We start from the raw sequence: 21,160 nt of genomic DNA, 5'->3' as shown, positions 1-21,160 counted from the left end.
AATGTTGCATGAAGTTAAAAACCAAGACTTCACCTTATGTATTTATGACATTATTAAAACAAGTAAAAACCTGTGTTGTTTGAGTTGAATGACAGCAGAGAAAGACCAAAGAAAACACACTCCAAAATTTGAATGTTGAAGAGCTCACTGGTTTGGAAGTGGAGTTATCAGGTAATGCATTCTTTATATAATCTTAATGATATATTGAACATGAATGATAAATTATAAAAATGGGGAATGGCAAAAACAAATCGTTTAACTAGGCATACAGGTGGACCCATTGCAACAATGAGATGTACAAGTAGTTATGGCCAAAAATGAACTTTACAATGGTGGGGGGGGGAGGATCAGGTTGGGGGAGGTGGGGGAAGTATGGGAAGGGATGGGAAGGGGAAACAAAGAGAAGGCGGCAATGCTTGATAAGAAATGTACTCGTTATCTTGCCCATGTAATTGTAACTCCTCTGTATGGTATTCTCACACACACACACACAAAATTTACCCTGAAAAGGATAATAGGAAGCACACAAACAATAATCAGGAATCCAAGTTTCTCTAAGCATTATTTACAAAAAAATCAAAATACATAATTTTATTGCTAGTATAATAGTTGAATGTCCAGTATACCATTTTTAACATTATATATTGTCATCCACCTTTTGTCTCTAGGTTACAATATATCATACTCCCTTACATTCATAAAATAACAGTAATCAAATATAATGAATGCTATTTTCTAATATATTTCCTATGAGCTTCTTAATGCATTGAAGACACTTCTCAAAATTTTAATATATTTACTATGGACTTCTCAATGCATGGAAGACATTCTTAAATCTCCTGAAATTCTCTCCATTTTGATCACATTATCCTAATGGATAGTCTTATTTAAATATTTGTTTTCATTTTTGTCTTTAATTCATGTCCTAAACTTCAGTCTCTAACTCAGATCTATATTCTGTTTTCTAAACCTGAGTATCTAATGGTGTTCTCAACATTTCCCACGAGGTATCAGTTAGACACTTCAAAATCTCATAGTACGTTCTAACACCATGGTTTACCTCTGCAGAGATTTTGTTGTTTGTATGGCACAATCAATCTATCAGTATGTGTGAGAGTATGTGTGTGTGTGTGTGTGTGTGTGTGTGTGTGTGTGTGTGTGTGTGTGTGTGTGTGTGTGTGTGTGTGTGTGTGTGTGTGTGTGTGTGTGTGTGTGTGCTGGTTTTGAGGCTCTGAGGCTTAAACTCCAGAGCTGGGCACTGTCCCTTAGCTTTTATTCTCAAGGCCAGCACTCTGTCATTGAGCCACAGCTCCACCTTCCAGCTTATTGGTACTTAATTAGAGACCAAAGTCACAGTCTTTTCCCCCAGGCTGGCTTCACAATGAGATCTTCAGTTCTCAGCCTGCTGAATAGCTAGGATTATAGGTGTGAGTCTCCAGTGCTAGTAAATAATATTTTTTATCTTAAAAAATACATCTGTTAGCACAAAGTATTACCTAAACTGCTCCCCAAACAAGATACTTCAGTGAGAATTGTAGTATCTCTATCTTGAGTTCAACTTTCCTCCATGTAATCTAGAATCAAGCCATAAAGAATTTTTAATTTCTCTGGAGACCTGTAGTTAGTCAGCATTTAGAACTTCCTTCTGTTTCCTGTCTTTCTTTCTGCCTGTTAGGCTTACCCTTTTGGCTTTAACCTAAAATTTATTTATTACAGAAGCTTTTCTTTCTTTCTGAGCCAAGTCATTTCTCCTTCATAATTTTCTACTATACCTAATAATTATAGATTGAGTGATTAAAAATATTATCTTTAAGTAATTGTAAAAGGGAAGTGCTGTATAACAAAGCAGTTTATAAATACAATGCATCTTCATCAGTGTCACACCTTCAACATTCTAACCCTCCCACTTCAATCCACCCCTTCCCTTTCTTTTCTTAATTCTGTGCTATATACAATGAATTGCTTATCCCTCCCTATTCCTCCCATCCCTCAAGTTGTATTGTTCATTTCCAGCCCAGTGTCAAGTGAGTATCATTTTTGCATTAGTTCATCCTTTGTTATTCTCTCGTCTCCCCTGCTTCATTTGGCTATCCCTCTCCCCTTAGATGTAGCCATTTCCGGTGTTAATTTTGTTGGGCTTTCCCCTAGTGCCCCTAAAAGATTATACTATTTGAACTCTCCATAGAGTCTATTATACTTCAGCTAATTCATTTGTAACCTTGACTTAGTGATTTTCTGATTAACGTTATCCTCCCCTACTTTAGTGGAAGTCTTGCAAAGGAAGGATCCTCCATCTGTTTTGTTAACTATTGAACTCTCGCCCTGATAGAATGTCTGAGCATGGTAAAAGACACTGCAGTCAGACTCTAAACTGAGATGATTATGTATTCAATTTTGTTGTGGAAAAACTAGAGTATTTAGTTGCTCTGACCATTATAATTAGATTATCTTAACCTCCTAGAATCTCCTAGGATGGTATTGACGTCTATTTACTAATAATGATGGGTTGAATAGAGCTTAATGACAGATATACACAGCGAACTCTATACCATATCTGAAGTGGCCCTTATTCTTATTTTCATATATTTATTCAGATTATTAATAGCTACTAATCTGGAATATGCAATACAAGTGTTTCTAAGCTCCTCATCATTCAATAACTTTTATATAAAAATGTCCATTATAGAACATCTCAGAATTAAGTAGGGTATTTATTTTATAATAAATAACTTTATGTTTGTGCTCTGTGAGTGAAGAGTGTCAAATATAATTGAAATAAAATTTTTCTCTTCAGAATCATCTAACACAAAGTGAAGATAAACCACAACCATATTGAACATGAAATTCTGGATTAATAAACTAAGAAGAGCAAATAATCTGTACAAATATGATTAAATATCAGTGCATGACAATAATTGTTTTACAAATATTCTTACACATTTCTTCTAATAACTTCATATGCTCTAGTAAATTGCCAAGTAAAAATTGGTGAGCTGTATCAAAGCTATTCGATTAGCTTTTAATGCTCATGAAATTGAATTATAAAGTGGTTTACAAATCAATTTTACAAGCTCATTACTATGCATTGAAGGTCAATACCTACTTACAGTCATTCTTCATTGGTTACATTACCATCCTCCTTTAAAAACAGCTTGCTGGCTTTCTTAAATTAATGACCACACTAGCATTTAGTTTACTCCTATAGTTTAGTCATACTCAAGGTGGTAACAGATGGTCTTTTCTGCATCAATAGGTTAATATGACCATGTTATATTTCATTACAGATTTAGTTGTCTAACTGTAGTTCATCTGGAAAGAATACACATTGAGAAATTTGCTCAATGCTAGCATTTTCTGGCATAAACTTAAGAAAACATATTGGGTATAGTTGTATTGTGTACTTAACATTAAAATATACTTGTAAGTTAAATCTCCATATGTTAGCATATTTCTGTTGTAGCTCGAATAATTGCAACAGATAATATTTAGTCTCATATCTACTAAAAATCTCAATAAATCTGAAATAGGAAAAAATAGAGTAAGTTTTTTTACCCACATTGTTAGAAAGAATGATACATTGTCATAAGCTACTTAAATGAATCCAGGTGCCAGTTGTTTACCCCGGTAATCCTTGCTACTCAGGAGGTTGATATTTGAAGATTGTGGTTCAGAGCTCATTCAAGCAGGAAAGTCTGTTAGCCTGTAATCTCCAATTAACCACCAAAAATAGCTAGAAATGGAGCTGTGACTCAGGTGGTAGAGCAAAGCAAAAAGGTCAGGGACAGAGCCCAGGACCTGAGTTGAAGCTTCAGAACTGGCACACACACACACACACACACACACACACACACACACACACACACACACACACACACACACACACACACACACACACACAAACCCACTTATACAGACATAATTTTGTTTGAACACATTTCATCCCAAAAAAACATACCATTGCTAATATCCATTAATATTAGAAACAATCTTTCTTGGAGGAAAATATTTCTGCAAAATTCCCCATATACTTTTAATCACTGAATTTCTTTACAGTAAAGCAGTAAATACTTAGTCATTTGTTAGAATTTTGTTAATCTAACAATTTTACTACTAGGCTCTTCTTATTGAATCATGGCCTGAAGGTAGAGAGAATCTTAAATGTAAGTGGTCGTGCAAGCTAGACTCTGCAGTAAAGCATGGAGAAGAAGATGTATGAGTTTGGAGGGAAGGGGAGTGGGGATATTGTTAAGGCCATAAGCCCAGATATTTCCATTCATGAGCAGGTGGTGGGAGGTGGGAGAATATTCTAAATTGATTCCCTGAAAATAGACTTTCTAATAGATTTAATGGGGAGTACTCTCAGAAAATAATGTCTAGAAAGAATACAGGATTGGGAAGAGGAAAGTAAACTCTTTAAACTCAATTGTAGCTTCACTGGGATAACAGTAAGGTTACCAAGGCTGCTATGACAGCCTTGTCCGCAAGGATCTTTCTCAGGCTGTGCTGCAGTATTATCTTGTCCCTGGCCTCAGCCTACTTACTGCCTTAGGTTTCACATTCTTTCCAGATGCCAATTTGGTCCTACATCCATTGCTGCTAAATCCAAGTTGGAGGTGTTTGGCATTTTTATGGTAAAAAGCCTTAAAGTTAGGTAAGGCAGTTCCCTGCCCAATTACAGCTCCCTGAGAGAGGCAGAACATCAGCCAATATTTCCACCAGCTGTGCAAAATTAAAGTATCCAGACTGCATGCCACAGAGGTTTAGAAAAGGTAAGGATAGCTACCTGTGAATCTAAAACAGTCATTCTGTGAATTAATTATACTGTCAGCTATTATCACCTGAAATAAGAACATATGAATTTGTATTAACGTGCTTGGATGAACTCAGGGTACTCACATATCTGGCACATGAGATGGGAACCTTAAAAATCACTCACAAATGGCCAGTTCATTTTCCACATAGTGTCTAGTGAGTATCACTGTTACTTGATCATCCTTGTTCCACCTTTATGAGCCCTCTCATACCCTCCCAAAAAACAAACAAGAGAAAAGGTAAAGAGAAAAAGAGACAGAAACAATGTCAAATAAAAATGCCTTGTGTTTCAAGAAAAAATCAGTAGGAGCAGTTTCTCTAGCTATATTCCTAGATGTATGGAGAGAGATTATTTTAGTCCCTCATCAAACAACAACAACAAGGGGTCAAATTTGGTGAGAGAAACAGGGAAGATGATAGATTATCAGCCTTATGCATTTTGGGGGGGGTACTTTCAGAGGCCCCCTGCAAGAGGATAAATATTTCCTACATTTAAATAGAAATGGAAGTGGTTGATGTGACTTATGGGCTCCTAGGACAATCCAAAGAATTGCCAAAAAAAGCTATCATCGGCAGGAAGCCTGGAAGTAAGTACCATACAACTTGAATTTAGTACTGATTGATTAGCTAGCCTGATTAGTGAGCAACAAATGAGCAAGTTTAGCTAGGGCTGTTTTGGGTCTAGTGAAAGTAAAGGATCTCCAAGAAATCTAATGACTCTGTGAACCTAAAGGTAAGTATGATGAGGGCTGGGGAGAGATTTAAAGAAGCATTGTTGATCAGTAATGCCTTGAAAGACCAAGACTTTCATGACCTTGCCTAAGGTAAATATGGAGAGGAAAAAGCAAGTTCTTTCAGAATGGCAGCAAGCCTAGGAAGAAATTGGAATTGTGAAGTAATGTGAATTCTGATGTGGCACTGGAAGTCAGGTCAGGGGAAGGTCAGGTGAAAGGTTTATGGTAATACATGAGAACAATCATAGTCCAAGCTGCAACAGGGCACTTTTGAGAACATGTTCACAAATCCTGCTGTTGTCTAAGTGGCACTGTATCCAACTCAGCCAGTGTATCAGGAAAGAATTAGACAAATAGAATTGGATAAGCTAGATTAGGGAACAGGGCATGGTGATAGATTGTTTTTAGACACTCAAGGTTAAAATTCCTCAGTGAGGAGAATAGCAAAACTAAAGCAAACACACCAGTATTACATGTACCGAATTCAATCTCCAGGTGCTTAAAATAACTGCTTAATAAATAAATGCATGACTTATCCATGCTGTGATTTAGTTTCTCTTTCATTGATTTCTTCCTTTTCCAAATGCCAAGGGAAAAAGTACATTCAAGTCATGCGGAATTGACAGTAACTTGACTCAGGTTGAGTCTGAATGATCATATGGTCATCACATTGACAGGGAATGGTGGAATTTTTCAACACAAATGAAGCATACACCAGTTTCCCAAATGCTATATAAATAAAGATAGTCCCTGATTTGGTATTAGCTAGGTAGCAAAATCTTACAAATGGTTCTTCACATGAGGCCTGTCTAATGCATATATGATGTTCTGGACATTCATTGACATTCATTGTTAACATAGGAATTGTGCACATTTTTCATCTACCAGTGGTTTTCTTCAGCTTAGAAGTATGTACTTAATCCAAATACTTGGAAGGGGATAGATATAAAATTTATTGCAACTATGTCTGAATTTTTCTCTGATTGATTTTTGCAACCATGTCATAAATCCTTTCCCTATACCAAACAATCACTAAGAGAAGAGATTTCTGAAACACATGATAATAGTAAACATTGGTTACATTGTAAAACTTTTAATTAAATTCATCTGAATAATAGATTGTTTTGATAGTAATGCTTGCTAGGTGGAAAACTCTGCATTATTCCTTCAGCTTAATCTCCGATGGAAAACAGCAAAAACACTGTGAAAGCCCTTTTGTAAATGAACTGTACAGAAAATTTCTTTGATCTTTAGCTTGGGGTCTGAAAACTGAGATACAAATTTGAGGGAGTAATGTATCTGTTGAGGCAAATATATATTTTATGTGTTAATTACCATGAGTGAATCCAAAGCATATGAATACATTTTAGTGGCTTAAATTAGCAAGATAATTGCCTAAATTATGGACTGCATTTTGTGTATATAAACTTAGCTTGTGTTGTAGCTTTCAGGATAATTTAAACTTTGATTTTAGTAAGCATGAAAGTGAAATTCTCTTTGATTTGAAAAGTGCAATTTTAACCTTTTGAAAGATAATGGGATCTCCTTAATAAGATTAAATGAAAAAGTTCACTTCTGAAACTCTGAAAGGTACTGTCAGAAATAATATGCTACCTTGTGAAAATGGCAATACTGCCAAAGGCTATCTAAAAATTCAATGTGATACCTATCAATATCCCAACCTCATTCTTCAATGAAATGGAAGAAGCAATCCAAAAATTCATATAAAACAATAAAAGACCTCAAATAGCAAAAACAATCCTTAGTAGAAAGAACAGCGCTGGAGGAATGTCAATAACAAATTTCAAACTCTACTACAATGTGAAGCAAAATGTAACCCAAGACAGGAATTCAAGTGTTTTTTTTTTTCTTGTTAGTGTTTTAAATGTACTTGTAATGCACTATGTGATTCTTTTGTTTCTTTTGTATGCTCTTCCCCCACTGTATAACCCCAGTTTTCACTGTATTTTATTCTGGTGTTTTGCATCTTGTATATGCATTTTTGTAATTTGGGGAGGGGAAGGGATATAATGGAATGCTTAAATGGGGATGTAGGCTGACCCATTATGAGGATGAGATGTACAGGACACTATGTTGAAAACGAGCTTTACAATGTCGGGATGGGGGTAGTGGTGGGAGGCATTGGGGAGGTGGGGAGGGAAGTGATGATAGGGGAAAACAAAGGAGGAGGTAACAATGCTTGCTATGAAATGTACTCATTACCCTACTCATGTAATTGTAACCCTTCTGTACAACATGTTTACAATAAATATCTATATATAATAAAAAGAAATAATATGCTATAGAAATTCATAATATTTTGGTGTATGATTATATTTATTTGACATAAAATCCATATTTTAACTTTAGATAAACATCAGTGAAATTAGACTATGATTTTCTAACTTCTGTGTGCAATAGAATGTGATAAAATGTGATAAAAAAACACACTGAAGAATTTCTGTGTTTCTGATTTGAGGCAAAATAATTTGAATTTCAACTATATTGAAAGGTGATGCTTATCATTAATTATAAAATTCACTGATGTTCATTTAATAGGAAACAATAGTTTAATTACTTAATATAATAATATTTATGTTTCTAAATTAGGTTTGAATACTTATTGTTGGTACATATGATAAACATGTAAAAGTGGATACAATTTATTAATATGCAGTAGAACTGAAGGTTATTATTGGCCACTTTAAACTTAGCGTTCTTCAGCTTTCCACAACCTCTCCTCATGATATTTCCTTATCTTTTATTTCTTGTAGTATTCATTTTTTATTTGTCTTCTAGACAAGCAGATGTGAGGCAGGCAGCAATAGAGTCAAGTATGAAATGCTATTGTATTAGAGAATAATCATGTAGATCTGTTTGGGTGAGGAAATATACACTGGTGAAATGTTCTCCAGGATAGATTTGCTCTAGGAGAGATGATGTCATGATATGAAAATAATGCAACATGGAAAGAATGGTGGCTTCACATACTCTTTAATAAACTATGAGATATGATGGGATGTGAAGCTAAAAATACCAAGATGTTTACTGGGATAGGTATTTTACATTATGAAAACATAAGGATTTGGAGTTTTAAATGTTTTTAAGCAATAGAAAACAAAAGAATATAAGGCATTGGTGCTTTAGATATTAGTAGACAATGGTACAAACAACTGGAAAGAATATGAGAGAATTTTATTGCTGATATGTGGTAGTAGTACATGGAATATGAAGAAGAAAAGCTGAAAATGAGAAAAACCACCCCAAGCTAACAACATCAGCCCAAACCAGATGCATTGAATGTCTGAAAAAGACAATTGAAGGGGGCTTTGTGAAAGAGATATTCAGAGATCTGATTTCATATGCCTGGTCCACTTCTATAGGAAGAAGAGAGGATTGGCAAATAGGAGAAGCTTTGCTTTCTGGCTTGTAGTGAGTCATCATTCATGATGAATAAAGAAGGAGTTTTTGATAAGAGTTTTTGATGAGCTACCATCTATGGTAGCTAGGAAGACAAGTTTCAGCTAAAAAGGCTGAATTTTCCAGAAATACTAATCATCTTTGAAAGGACAGGGGAAATTCCAGGTAATGATAAAAGTTTGAGTTATGACTTGAAGATACTGATTTGTGAAGCCTTTATTCTGTAGGTAACAAATAATAACACCCAAGCTGGATGTCTAGAGATAACTGTGAAAGTAATGGATGCTAAAATAGCTCTGGGAAGGTAAACAGTGTTTAAGAGTAAAGTAAGAGGAGTTCTGGGGATGTACTTCAGTAGTGAAATGCTTTTCTACCATGTACAAGACCTTGGATACTGGATTCCAAGAATCAAAGGAGAAATACAGAGAAAGTGGGGAAAAGGGGCAAGGAAATATTTTACTTAACTAGCTTTACAGATGAAAGATGCAGGGAGTATGGTAACATTGAGTGTAAAAGCAGGAAAAGAAGAGAATCCACTTAATATGGGACATTCAACATATAGAGTAACACACAGAAGTCAATTAATGGGCTAAGGAAGCAAGGATATAATGAAAACAGGTGAGTAAGGGTGGAAAATCAAAATGCCTATTGAAAGAGGCAAGTACTAGAAATAAAGAAAAGTAGCTACAGCTACATACAAAAATTAAGGAGAAGTGTGACACGCATCAAACTGAAAAGCACAGGCCCCATCTGAAAAGTGGCTAGTATTTGGTGCCAGCTTATTTTGAACATGTGGGATATATAGTTAGATACTCATATTTTTTGAAAAAAATTAAGCTAGATATCCTAATTTTAATGTGCAACATTCCATTTTTAAAATGCTGGCAAAAATTTCAACTAATTAAAACTTTAAAAAATATGATGTGATATAAACAAAATGTGTCTGTTGATGTGTAGGCTATTTATTCTCAGCAACATGAGTATAATCAACAGAGAAAGAAGCCAGTATTAAACATTGGCAAGTGAGGAGGCCATTGGTGAAGGCAGATTTTGAAGAAATTGAAGAGAATATATATATATCTCAAGAGAAGATTTGAACTTTTCTAAGAGTTGCTTGTCAGGAGGGAAATGTATTTCCTGGGGGCAGGCTGATTAGGGAATTCCCACCCAATAGTTTCCCCCACTCCTACTATGAGGTACAGAGGGAGTAAATCTATAGAGGAACAAAGAGTAGATTTGAAGTTAGAGTCATGAAAAGTCTAGAGATCCTTTGCAATTCAAGATATGGGGAAAAGTGAAGAATAAGGGGGAAAAACACTTCTGTAGATTTGACAGGCAACATAGTTATTTAATATCTTGAAAACATTAATTATCTTTCAGTGAGTAAAGAGAACATAACTATAAATTTCTAACTTTCAATGGAATCTTAACATATCACAAATATATAGTTGATAGAAAAAGTAAAATTTTCTTATTTAGTATGTGACCTTTCCATTGTTTAGATTGTAGATATTTTTACAGAAGCCATCAATCCAAAAATGTAATTAATTATATCTTTTATTTGGTATTTATATTCATTTGTAGAAGCTAATTGGCTCAGTTAGTTGGCATTTTATCAATTTGATAGATATAGCTACTTCTGTACTTGTTTCATTCTAGGGGACACAAATTATTATTTGTGTCAGATCCTATATCTTTTGCAGGTAATATGTTTGTGAAAAATTTTATTTTCCCAAAGAAAGCTGCCCACTTTTCTTCTGTACAACTCCTAATACTGAGAAATGACTTACCACTGCATTCTATACTAAACAAGTCTCTGGTATCCAGAACTTACTCAGCTTAATTTATCATAGTCCTTTTCTGCGATCTATCTTTTCTATTGTGTATTTAGTACCTTTTGTTCACCTTTAAACATATCAGTGTAATATTTCATTAAAAGAATCAGGGCTGTTTATGTTTTCATTTCACATTTTATTTGTATCTTTGGAGAAGTACTTAAATTTATGAAAATATGCATCTTCTTTTTTGGGGAGGGAGGGTCCAGTTGTGGGGCCTGAACTCTGGGCCTGAGCGCTGTCCCTCAGCTCTTCAGCTCAAGGCTCGCGCTCTACCACTTGAGTCACAGCGCCACTTCCGGCTTTTTTTCTTTTTGCTTATGTGGAGCTGGGGAATCGAACCCAGGACCCCATGCATGCAAAACAAGCGCTCTACCACTGAGCCACCTTCCCAGCCCCAAAAATATGCATCTTCTTAAACAAACAATAGCCTTTTACTGAAAGGTTTTACTATTGAAAAGATTTCTCAGTGAAATCCTACTGGCCTATGGCATAATGTGTGCATGCATACAGACACACATAGATATTCTTATATAATTACACATACTACTTACTGATGAAAGAGATGCCAGTTTAAAATGTTTATTGGGCCGGGCACTGGTGGCTCACGCCTGTAATCCTAGCTACTCAGGAAGCTGAGATCTGAGGATCGCGGTTCAAAGCCAGTCCGGGCAAGAGAGACCGTGAGACTCCTATCTCCAATAAACCACCAGAAAACCGGAAGTGGCGCTGTAGCTCAAGTGGTAGAGTGCTCGCCTTGAGCTGAAGAGCTGAAGGACAGCGCCCAGGCCCAGAGTTCAAGCCCCACGACCGACAAAAAAAAAAAAAAAAAAAAAAAGAAAGAAAGAAAAATGTTTATTGGGTGCATAATGGTGTCTGGCTTTAAACCACACTTCCGTGTAGATCCTCTTATCTGATATGTAAGCTTGCAGTTGGACTGTAGGGCTGACGTAATAATATTATTTTGAGGGTTTGCATCAGAATATCTCTTGTTTGATAGTAGTGACTTATATCTGTAATCTCAGATCATGAGACACAGATGTTGGTTGGATCAAAGCCAGTTCAGCAAGAAAACTCTGCAAAACTCCATCTTCACTTAACCAGCATAAAACTGGGCTGGAGGCACAGCTCAACACGTCAGCCTTAAGCAAGGAAGTTGAGCAATAGTTTAAAGAACTAAGTTCAAACCCTGTCTTTCTCCCTCCTTCTTTTCCTTCCATCCTTCCTTGATTTTGTCTACTTCTAAAAAATGTCTTAAATAGCCTATGTCATTATTTTATCTTACTAGTAAAATTTTACTTTAAAAGAAATAAATCGGTATGTATCTTTTGCTGGTCCTGGGACTTGCACTCAGGGTCTACTCACTGTCCCTGAACCTTTTTGTGCTCAAGGATAATACTCTACCACTTGGGCCACAGTGGTGAGACAAAGGACAGAGGGTGAACCACTACGACAGTTGTACTCACAAGACACTATGTTGGAACTTAACGTTACAACTTGGAAGAGGAGCGTGAGGGGGAGGGAAAATGGGAGAAAAGGAGGGAGGAGGTAACACTCTTCCATAAAAAATGTACTCATTACCTTGCTTATGTAACTGTAACCCTTGTGACATCACCCTTACAATAATTGTTTTAAAGAAAGAAATCAGCAGGGATTTTCAAAGATGACATATTATATGAAGAATAAATTGGATAATATTAGAAGCTATCCAACGTAATTTGGATCCTTTTTAACTTTTCTGCTTGATTTAACAATCAGTTATTCAAAATTTTAAACAAAATGAAAGAAAATGTGGATCATATAATGACAAAAAGTGTGTAATCAAAACTGTTATTCTGGCTGTAAACAATGGGACTTTGGAATGTACTAGAAATGATTTTTATCTGCATGTTTATATTCCCTTTAGTATTCTTTATGTGACAGCCATGGCACAGAGGAATTACTGATGTTCACAAATGAAGGAACACTATTTCTACTGAGATCATCATGACTTTCACACCAGGAGGTACTTTCTTGAATATAAAGTTACATAGTTTGTATATTATATTCTGAGAGTACATATATAGATTTTCTCATATTTATAACACCAAAATTTTAAGTGTACATTTGTATTTCAGTTTTAAATAAGCAATTTAAATCCCTTTCTAAATCTCTATCCATGCCTTTCTGCTGGTGAAATCCCTTACATTTTATTTTCACACAATTTAATGAGCTATATGAGACAATTATTCCATGGAGGAAAAGGAAAGATATTGAGAAGAGAATGAAGAACATATACTAGGAATCACACACTCCTAAACAAATTGATTCTTTTAATATTTATGTTATAAATAAAGGATGACTTCAGCTGATGTGTGTTCCCAGAAATCATTCAATAATGGATAAATATGTCAGCGGAAAAATAAAAGCAATATAAAACAGATATAGACTGTAAAGAATAATACTATGAGGTCAGAAAAGTATTTTATTTTCAATTTGTTTCTATATGTAACATTTGGCGTTGGTGACTTTGATAAGTTAGTGACTTTGATAATTATTCTAATGTATGATATTGTTAAGGGTAATCGTGCAGAATATTGGATCTGTATTATATTAATATTAGCTTTAAAATTTCTTTAGGAGGATATTAGCTAGAAAAGAATGGAACAAGATTTACAAGACAAAACTGATCTACCTAACTTGTCCTTAAAGTTAAGGAAAGAGGAGAAAAGGGTGTTAAGTATGAAAAATCTCTGAAAATACATTAATTACAAACTTTTGCCTAAGAAAATGAGAACTAAAGATAGATTTATGAAAATATTGGCAAAAGGTTAATACATATATGATATATATACATGCATGTATATATACATTTCACTAGAAATTTAAGATGAAAACAAAAATGACAAATATAATCACAATATATACTTGACAAATTAAATTACCAAATAAATCAGGAGAAAACATGAACACAAGTAAAGGAAGGTTAATATAGTGATATATTGGCAATAGTTAGAAGTCAAAATAGCATAATGACTAACAAGCTGAATGATAGAAGAATAAGGATACTTGAGTATTAAGAAAAGCATTACTGAGTAACATTTCATGATGAGAAAAGAGAAAGAGTAAGTTAATTTTATTCTTGCTCAAAATACATAGCCTAAGAGGAAAGAGAAGGGGTTAAGGAAATTATATACTTTTTCTCAGAACCTAATCCATGAATTCTAGAAACTAATTTCAGATGAATAATACTTAACACTAAATTGTGTTATTAAAATAATCACTAGAAAACGAAAATAAATATAATCAAATACTGAACTGAAAGCAAACATGTAAGGAAACAAAACAAAAAACAGTGTAAAAAAACATTATGAAGTAATTTGAGAATATTGACCATAAAATATGCTAGCACCAATTAAAAATTAATGTTATCAACTGCCCAATAAATAAGTGGGCTAAAGACTTAAAGAGAAGCTTCTCTGAAGAGGAAAGAAGGATGGCCAATAGACACATGAAGAAATGCTCAGCCTCTCTAGTCATAAAAGAAATGCAAATCAAAACAACATTGAGATACCACCTCACCCTAGATAGAATGGCTACAATCAAGAACTCCAAGAACAACAAATGCTGAAGGGGATGTGGACAGAAGGGAACCTTACTGCATTGTTGGTGGGAGTGTAAACTTGTTCAATCACTTTGGAAAGTAGTATGGAGGTTCCTCAAAAGACTCCACATAGAGCTCCCCTATGACCCAGCAATCCCACTTTTGGGCATTTACGCAAATGATCACAAACAAGACCATACTAAATAAAGCTACCAACAGGACTGTTTATTGCAGCATTATTGACCATAGCTAAGATATGGAACCAACCCAGATACCCCTCAGTAGATAAATGGATTAAGAAAATGTGGTATATATACACAATGGAATTCTATGCCTCCAACAGAAAGAATGACATTGCCCCATTTGTTAGGAAATGGAAAGATTTGGAAAAAATATTAAATGAAGTAAGCCAGGCCCAAAGAAACATAGGTCCCATGGTTTTCCTTATTTGCAAAAACTGGTATATGTCTGAGTCAAGCAAAAAAGGTCAGATAATTTGATGTTAGGTGAAATGAACTCCAAGATAAGTATTCGAATATTTTTTCTTTCTTGCGATTGTTTCTAACATATGTATAAGATGATTTCTTTGTTGCTTTGTATGTCCCTCCCCCACGGCATAACCCCTGCTTTCACTGTATTTGATGTTGGTATAATTTGTGGAGGGGAAGGAAAAAAAACAAATCGTTTAACTAGGGATACAGGTGGACCCATTGCAACAATGAGATGTACAAGTCGTTTTGTCGAAAAATGAACTTTACAACTTTGGCGGGGTGGGGGGGGGTGGTTAATGGAGGGCGGGTGAGGGAATAGGAAGGAGAAATAAAGGAGGAGGCAATAAAGCTTGATAAGAAATGAACTCATTATCTTGCCCATGTAATTGTAACCACTCTGTACGGTATTTTCACAATTTAAAAAAATTAATGTTATCAGTAAATGTACATGCTTACTGGAATAAATATCAGATTAAAAGAGAAGTATCATTTTCTTATAAATAACAAAGAAAACCCAACATCACTCAGTATAAAAGCTACAATTAAATTAAATACTAAATGATGGTTTAAAACTATAGAAGGAAAATGGGGGGGGGGAAGGGGAGAGAAGGGATGAGTGTCATGATTTAAGACCTAGTAATTTGGATTGGAGGAATATTAAAGAAAAGCAAATAAGTAATCTTCTAATAATAAGAGTTAACTTATAAAATATATAAATAGCAATGAAATGTAAGCATCTTAGATTTAAAAAAAAAAACCAGCATCCAAGCCGGGTGCAGGTGGCTCATGCCTGTAATCCCTGTAATCCTAGCTACTCAGGAGGCTGAGGTCTGAGGATTGCGGTTCAAAGCCAGCCCGGGCAGGAAAGACCATGAGACTCCTATTTCCAATAAACCACTAGAAAACCGGAAGTGGAGCTGTAGCTCAAGCGGTAGAGCGCTGGCCTTGAGCTGAAGAGCTGAGGGACAACACCCAGGCCCAGAGTCGAAGCCCCAAAACTGACAAATAAAACAAAAAATAACAACAAAAACAAACAACAACAACAAAAAACAGCATCCATATTCATCAAGTAGAAACTACAAGGAATACCCAAAGAGATAAAGAGAAATATCCTGTTTAATATATTCAAAATATAAGAAATGTGAGTAAAGAATAAGTCAAAAAATAGAACACATATAAGACAGACTTTTAAATAGTAGAGAGCAGATTTTGTAGTTAATATTCTCTAATATTACTTTTATTTCACTTCTACATAAAACATTTATGAAAGCAAATAAAATAATAAGGCAGAAAGCAAATCTTGAAAAATTAAAGGTGGAGAAATAATAAACAGCATTTTGTGAATCTAAAAATACCAGAAATATTAACAAAAATAAAACATAAAAACACCTTTCCTACAGAAAATTTAGTTTTATATTAAATAGCTTTTTAAATGAAATGAAATAATTTGTGTGGTAATAGCTTACTAAATGCTTAAGTGTTCTTAAGATTATAGATGAATATACTAGAAAAGTGAAAAACCAATGCAGTGGAAATATGCAACAAAACAAACTGTAAAACTTAAGTAATAAAGATATTCACAAAACTTTGTAAATATAAGCTGGGAAGGTGGCCCAGTGGTAGAGCGCTTGCCTTGCATGCATGAGGCCCTGGGTTCGATTCTTCAGCACCACATAAGCAGAAAAAGCCAGAAGTGGAGCTGTGGCTCAAGTGGTAGAGGGCTAACCTTGAGCTGAAGAGCTGAGGGACAGTGCCCAGGTCCAGAGTTCAGGCCCACAACCGCCAAAAAAAAAAACCAAAACTTTGCAACTATAATACTGGAAGAATTAATAAATTAATACATATTTATTTGTGGAAAATGTCTAAAACATAAGTTTTAAATAAAAAATGATAAAAATTTTTCAGAAAGGCATTATCTAGAAACAGAGGAAAATAAAAATCTTATAAAAGATGATTTTGCACAATTTATTAAGTGAGACTCTTTAGTAAATTTTATTGGAACAACTGGACAGCTGCTGACAGAAGATAACAAATATATATATGTAAACATACATATGTGTATATACCTATAGTGCAGCCATGTCAACTCAGAATTAATGAAAGTTCTTTAAAAATGAGTTCCAAGAATATAAATTATTTACCACTTTTATCATAGTTATGACTCAACAAATCAAAAGTGACCATCTGACAAAAAAATCCCATAACTAATTAATGAAAACAAAAACGACATTTGCAGCTTATTTTACAAATTGATAGCAAAAGAGAAAAATCATAGAAACTATACATAGACATATACTAGTTATTGCAAATAAGGGAAACCATGGGATCTATGTTTCTTTGGGCCCGGCTTACTTCACTTAATATAATTTTTTCCCCAGTCTTTCCATTTCCTAACAAATAGGGCAACATTGCTTTTTCTGATGGAGGCATAGAATTCCGTTGTGTATATGTACCACATTTTCTTGATCCATTCATCTACTGAGGGGTATCTGGGTTGGTTCCATATCTTAGCTATGGCCAATAATGCTGCAATAAACATAGTTGTGCTGGTAGCTTTAGTATGGTCATGTTTGTGATCATTTGCGTAAATGCCCAAAAGTGGGATTGCTGGGTCATAGGGGAGCTTTATGTGGAGTCTTCTGAGGAACCTCCATACTACTTTCCAAAGTGGTTGAACAAGTTACACTGTATTTGATGTTGGTATAATTTGGGGAGGAAAGGAAAAAAAACAAATTGTTTAAATAGGGATATAGGTGGACCCATTGCAACAATGAGATGTACAAGACATGATGTCGAAAAATGAACTTTACAACTTTGGCGTGGGATGAGGAAGGGGGGTCCTGGGGCAGGGGGAGGAGATGGGAAGGAAACAAAGGAGGAGGCAACAATGCTTGGTAAGAAATGTACGCATTATCCTGCCCATGTAATTGTAACCCCTCTGTACAGTATGTTCACAAATAAAATAAAATAAAATAAAATAAAATAAAATAAAAAAGAAATGTACTCATTACCTTGCCCATGTAATTGTAACCCCTCTGTACAGTATTTTCACAATTTAAAAAAAAGAAATGAACAGTTGTCAAAACAAGAAATGTTTATTGTATGTAAATGATCCTTAGTCATGAGACATATATGCTAAAAGCAAATAAAATATTACTTTTCATTTATTATAACAAAATCAGTAAGATTGACTCTGATTCATTCAGTTGCCATTGTTTTTGATAATAGAGCTAGTACATTTCTAGAGATAGTGTAAAATAATTCAAACATGAAGTGAAATTTGTGAGTATTTGAAAAGATTATATATAAAATACCATTTGATCCTTAGGATTCTTGATGATAGTTTTGTCTAGAGTGTGTGTGTGTGTGTGTGTGTGTGTGTGTGTGTGTGTGTGTGTGTGTGTGTGTGTGTGTCTGTGTGTGTGTGTGTGTCTGTGTTTATCTTCTATATGAAAATACATATGTACTATGTGTTTTTCCTTTTTAAATTTAGTATTGGGGTTTGAATTCCAGACCTTTCTCTTTTTTGAAAATTCATTTTTATTGTAAAGGTGATGTACAGAAGGGTTAGAGTTGCTTAAGTCACATAATGAGTACATTTCTTTTTGAAGTGTCATTTCTTCCATCATTTTTCTTCCAATTTTTCCCTTCCCATCTCCTCTCCCCAAGTTATATAATCCATTTTCAACATAGAATCTAGTAGTGTTATTGCTGAATTAGTTCACCCTTTGTCCCACTATTTCTGTGCTTCCCCTTCCCTTCCCTCAAACAGATAAACTTATACACAAAACAAAAAGTACAAAATAAAAAAAACAGCAACAAAAGGCAAAAAGCAAAAGCAAAACAAAAAAAATCACAGAAAGTGAAATAAAGAACCTCTTGTTTCCACTCATTGTAATTCATTTTAATGAACATTTTACAGGCAGACCATGCAAATGCTGTACCACTTGAGCCAACTCTCCACCCTTCTTTGCATTATCCATTTTGGAGATATGCTCTCATAATTTTTCTGATCATTGTCCTCCTATTTACAATCATTTCTTGATTATAGATATGTGCTATCACAACCAAGTTATATATTGAGCTGTTGTCTTGCTAACTTTTATAAAGTGCTGGCCTTGATGCAGAAATCTCCTTTCTGAGTAGCTATGATTACAGGTATAAACTACAGACACTATCTATAACAAGTCAATGTTGGAAATAACCTAAATGTCCATCAATAAATTATTGGTAAATATGACTTCTATCATGCTGATAAATTCTGCAACGTGTCAACGATCCATCCATTAACAGGATGGATTTCTTATATAAGACTCTATAATATAAATATATTTTGAGAAAATAATAACGAAGTGTTTGAAACTATTGAAGTAAGAGAATGTCAACAGCGTTTGCACAGGTGGCCTCTTACTTACGGTTTACAGTTTTGACTGGTAAGATTGGGTTTACCCTCTCTGAGGAGGCAGCACTTTCTTCATCTGTCACATATTCAAAATTAATGATGAACATCATAGCCACACCCTCTTGGTTTTTCACAGGAATTATGTGAGTGTTACAAATGAAAGTGGATCCTAAGGGAATGAAAAATGACTGTTAGATCAAACACATCCCTTTTGAGCTGTCAGTAATAGTAGAGTTGAAATACAGTTCTCAGAGAATTTAATAGCTTAAATGACCACTGAAAATCAAGAAAAGTAATTTAACTTTTTCCTTTGATTACATATCTACTTACATTCTATCACATACGTGTGCAGGAACATACATGAAGACTACTAGATAATTTCATTACTATACTGTTGAAAAACAGAATATCAAGTCTTGTTAATATCACCCCCATTCCCTATAGTAATTAATATAGAAGGAAGGTATTCTCACCCTTTGCTTATAAATTGGTAGCAAATCTTCATAAAATCTGCCAGTATGAATAATGGAGATAACTTAACCCTTCCTTTCAAAATCAATGTTACATGAATATAGTTGAAGAGGTACCTTCTTTTAAATCAACTGACTTCTGACTCCTTAGATCTGACTTCTAGTAGTCCCTTTGGACACTTTCGTCATGTCTTTCATTTGGAATACTTTTGTTCTTTAATTGTAAATGATTACAGTCTCGCACAATAGGGATTTGCTTAGGTTTATTAGTCTTGTAAAGACAAAAATTTAAGGGAGGAGTCCTGATTTTTTAGATGATCTCAACATCCATGTACTGCTTTCCTTTTTAAGGAGCAGCAAAAAATGATCTTGAATAGGAGGAGAATGAGAGTTCAATATAGAGACGGAAGTAGGTTAGGAGCAGAGCTGGGGACAGGGACACTGATAGATCACAGAGGAAGCAGCTGAAGCTCCAACACTGGAAGAAGCCAGTGGCTGGTGACATTCTAAAACAGTGTCTACATAAATGCTGAATATTACAAACAAAACCAGTACTATGTGAGATAATGCTTTACTCCTTTTTGATCCCTTAATGCTGGCTTCTGCTTCCAAGGCTGGAAACAAAGGCTATTCTTCATGCTGCACTGGATTGAAGCTGTCACAAGTTAGGGCTCTGGAGAATGACACTGGTGATCCAATTATTATTTGTAAAATTGCTTCAATTTCAATATATTCCATTGTCCAAATACCTAATTCCGTTGTCCAAATACCTAATTTAGAAACACATTGTCAAGGCATACAGACTCTGTAACTTAAGGATGCTTATGTGTTAGTTATAATTTAGCTTTTCAAATATGCATAACCAAATTTGAAACAGAGAAGCTCTTGTTATAATTGATTTCATATTTTATACAAGGTAGCAGATGTTAGAAAATAGCTTTAAGAATGATTTGCTGTATCCTCAGCCTTCAACTATATCTTCAATTCATTTAATAAAATAGTTAGCTAGAGCACTTGTCATAGTTTCCATGGTAACAAATGGGCTGACTTTAGTAAACACAAAATAAGCAATTTAAGAGTGTTCCATTAGAACTAAATATAGAACTGCTTCAGGCCAGGCATCACAATACACACTGGTTAAACAGAGAGTCTGAAGAGATGTGAGAAAAAACCATGATGTACTTTCCTAATGAACCAAAATACATATTGATTTTACCACTTAAGATGACATTTTCTGGATCATTTTGAATATCATTATGAAATCACAGATTTGTTACTTAGCAGTTTCAAATCTTTCAACATTTGGGGATATACTGTTGATTGTAAAGCAAAACACAGATTTTTAAGAAAGCAATAAATAAAAGATGCAAGGAGAGAGAACTAATAGGTTTATAATAGAATACAGTAAATTTA

General features: G+C 34.6%; 1 protein-coding gene across 5 annotated transcripts in view; it reads right to left on the bottom strand.

Moving 5' to 3' along the window:
• The window catches only part of Kcnh7 (potassium voltage-gated channel subfamily H member 7), a 467,602-nt gene that overhangs the window by 154,681 nt on the left and 291,761 nt on the right, over positions 1-21,160 (bottom strand). For all 5 annotated transcript variants that reach the window (XM_070021893.1, XM_070021895.1, XM_070021899.1 and 2 more), the window contains exon 3: positions 19,291-19,446. In XM_070021893.1, the coding sequence (XP_069877994.1) occupies positions 19,291-19,446 (156 nt within the window). The remainder of the gene's footprint in view (positions 1-19,290; positions 19,447-21,160) is intronic.

The sequence above is a fragment of the Dipodomys merriami genome, unplaced genomic scaffold (assembly GCF_024711535.1).
Source record: "Dipodomys merriami isolate MVZ:Mamm:240054 unplaced genomic scaffold, mDipMer1.0.p SCAF_1, whole genome shotgun sequence".
Classification (NCBI taxonomy): Eukaryota; Metazoa; Chordata; class Mammalia; order Rodentia; family Heteromyidae; genus Dipodomys; species Dipodomys merriami.
Note: the sequence above shows the minus strand (reverse complement) of the source record. Positions and strands in the feature narration are given on the sequence as shown.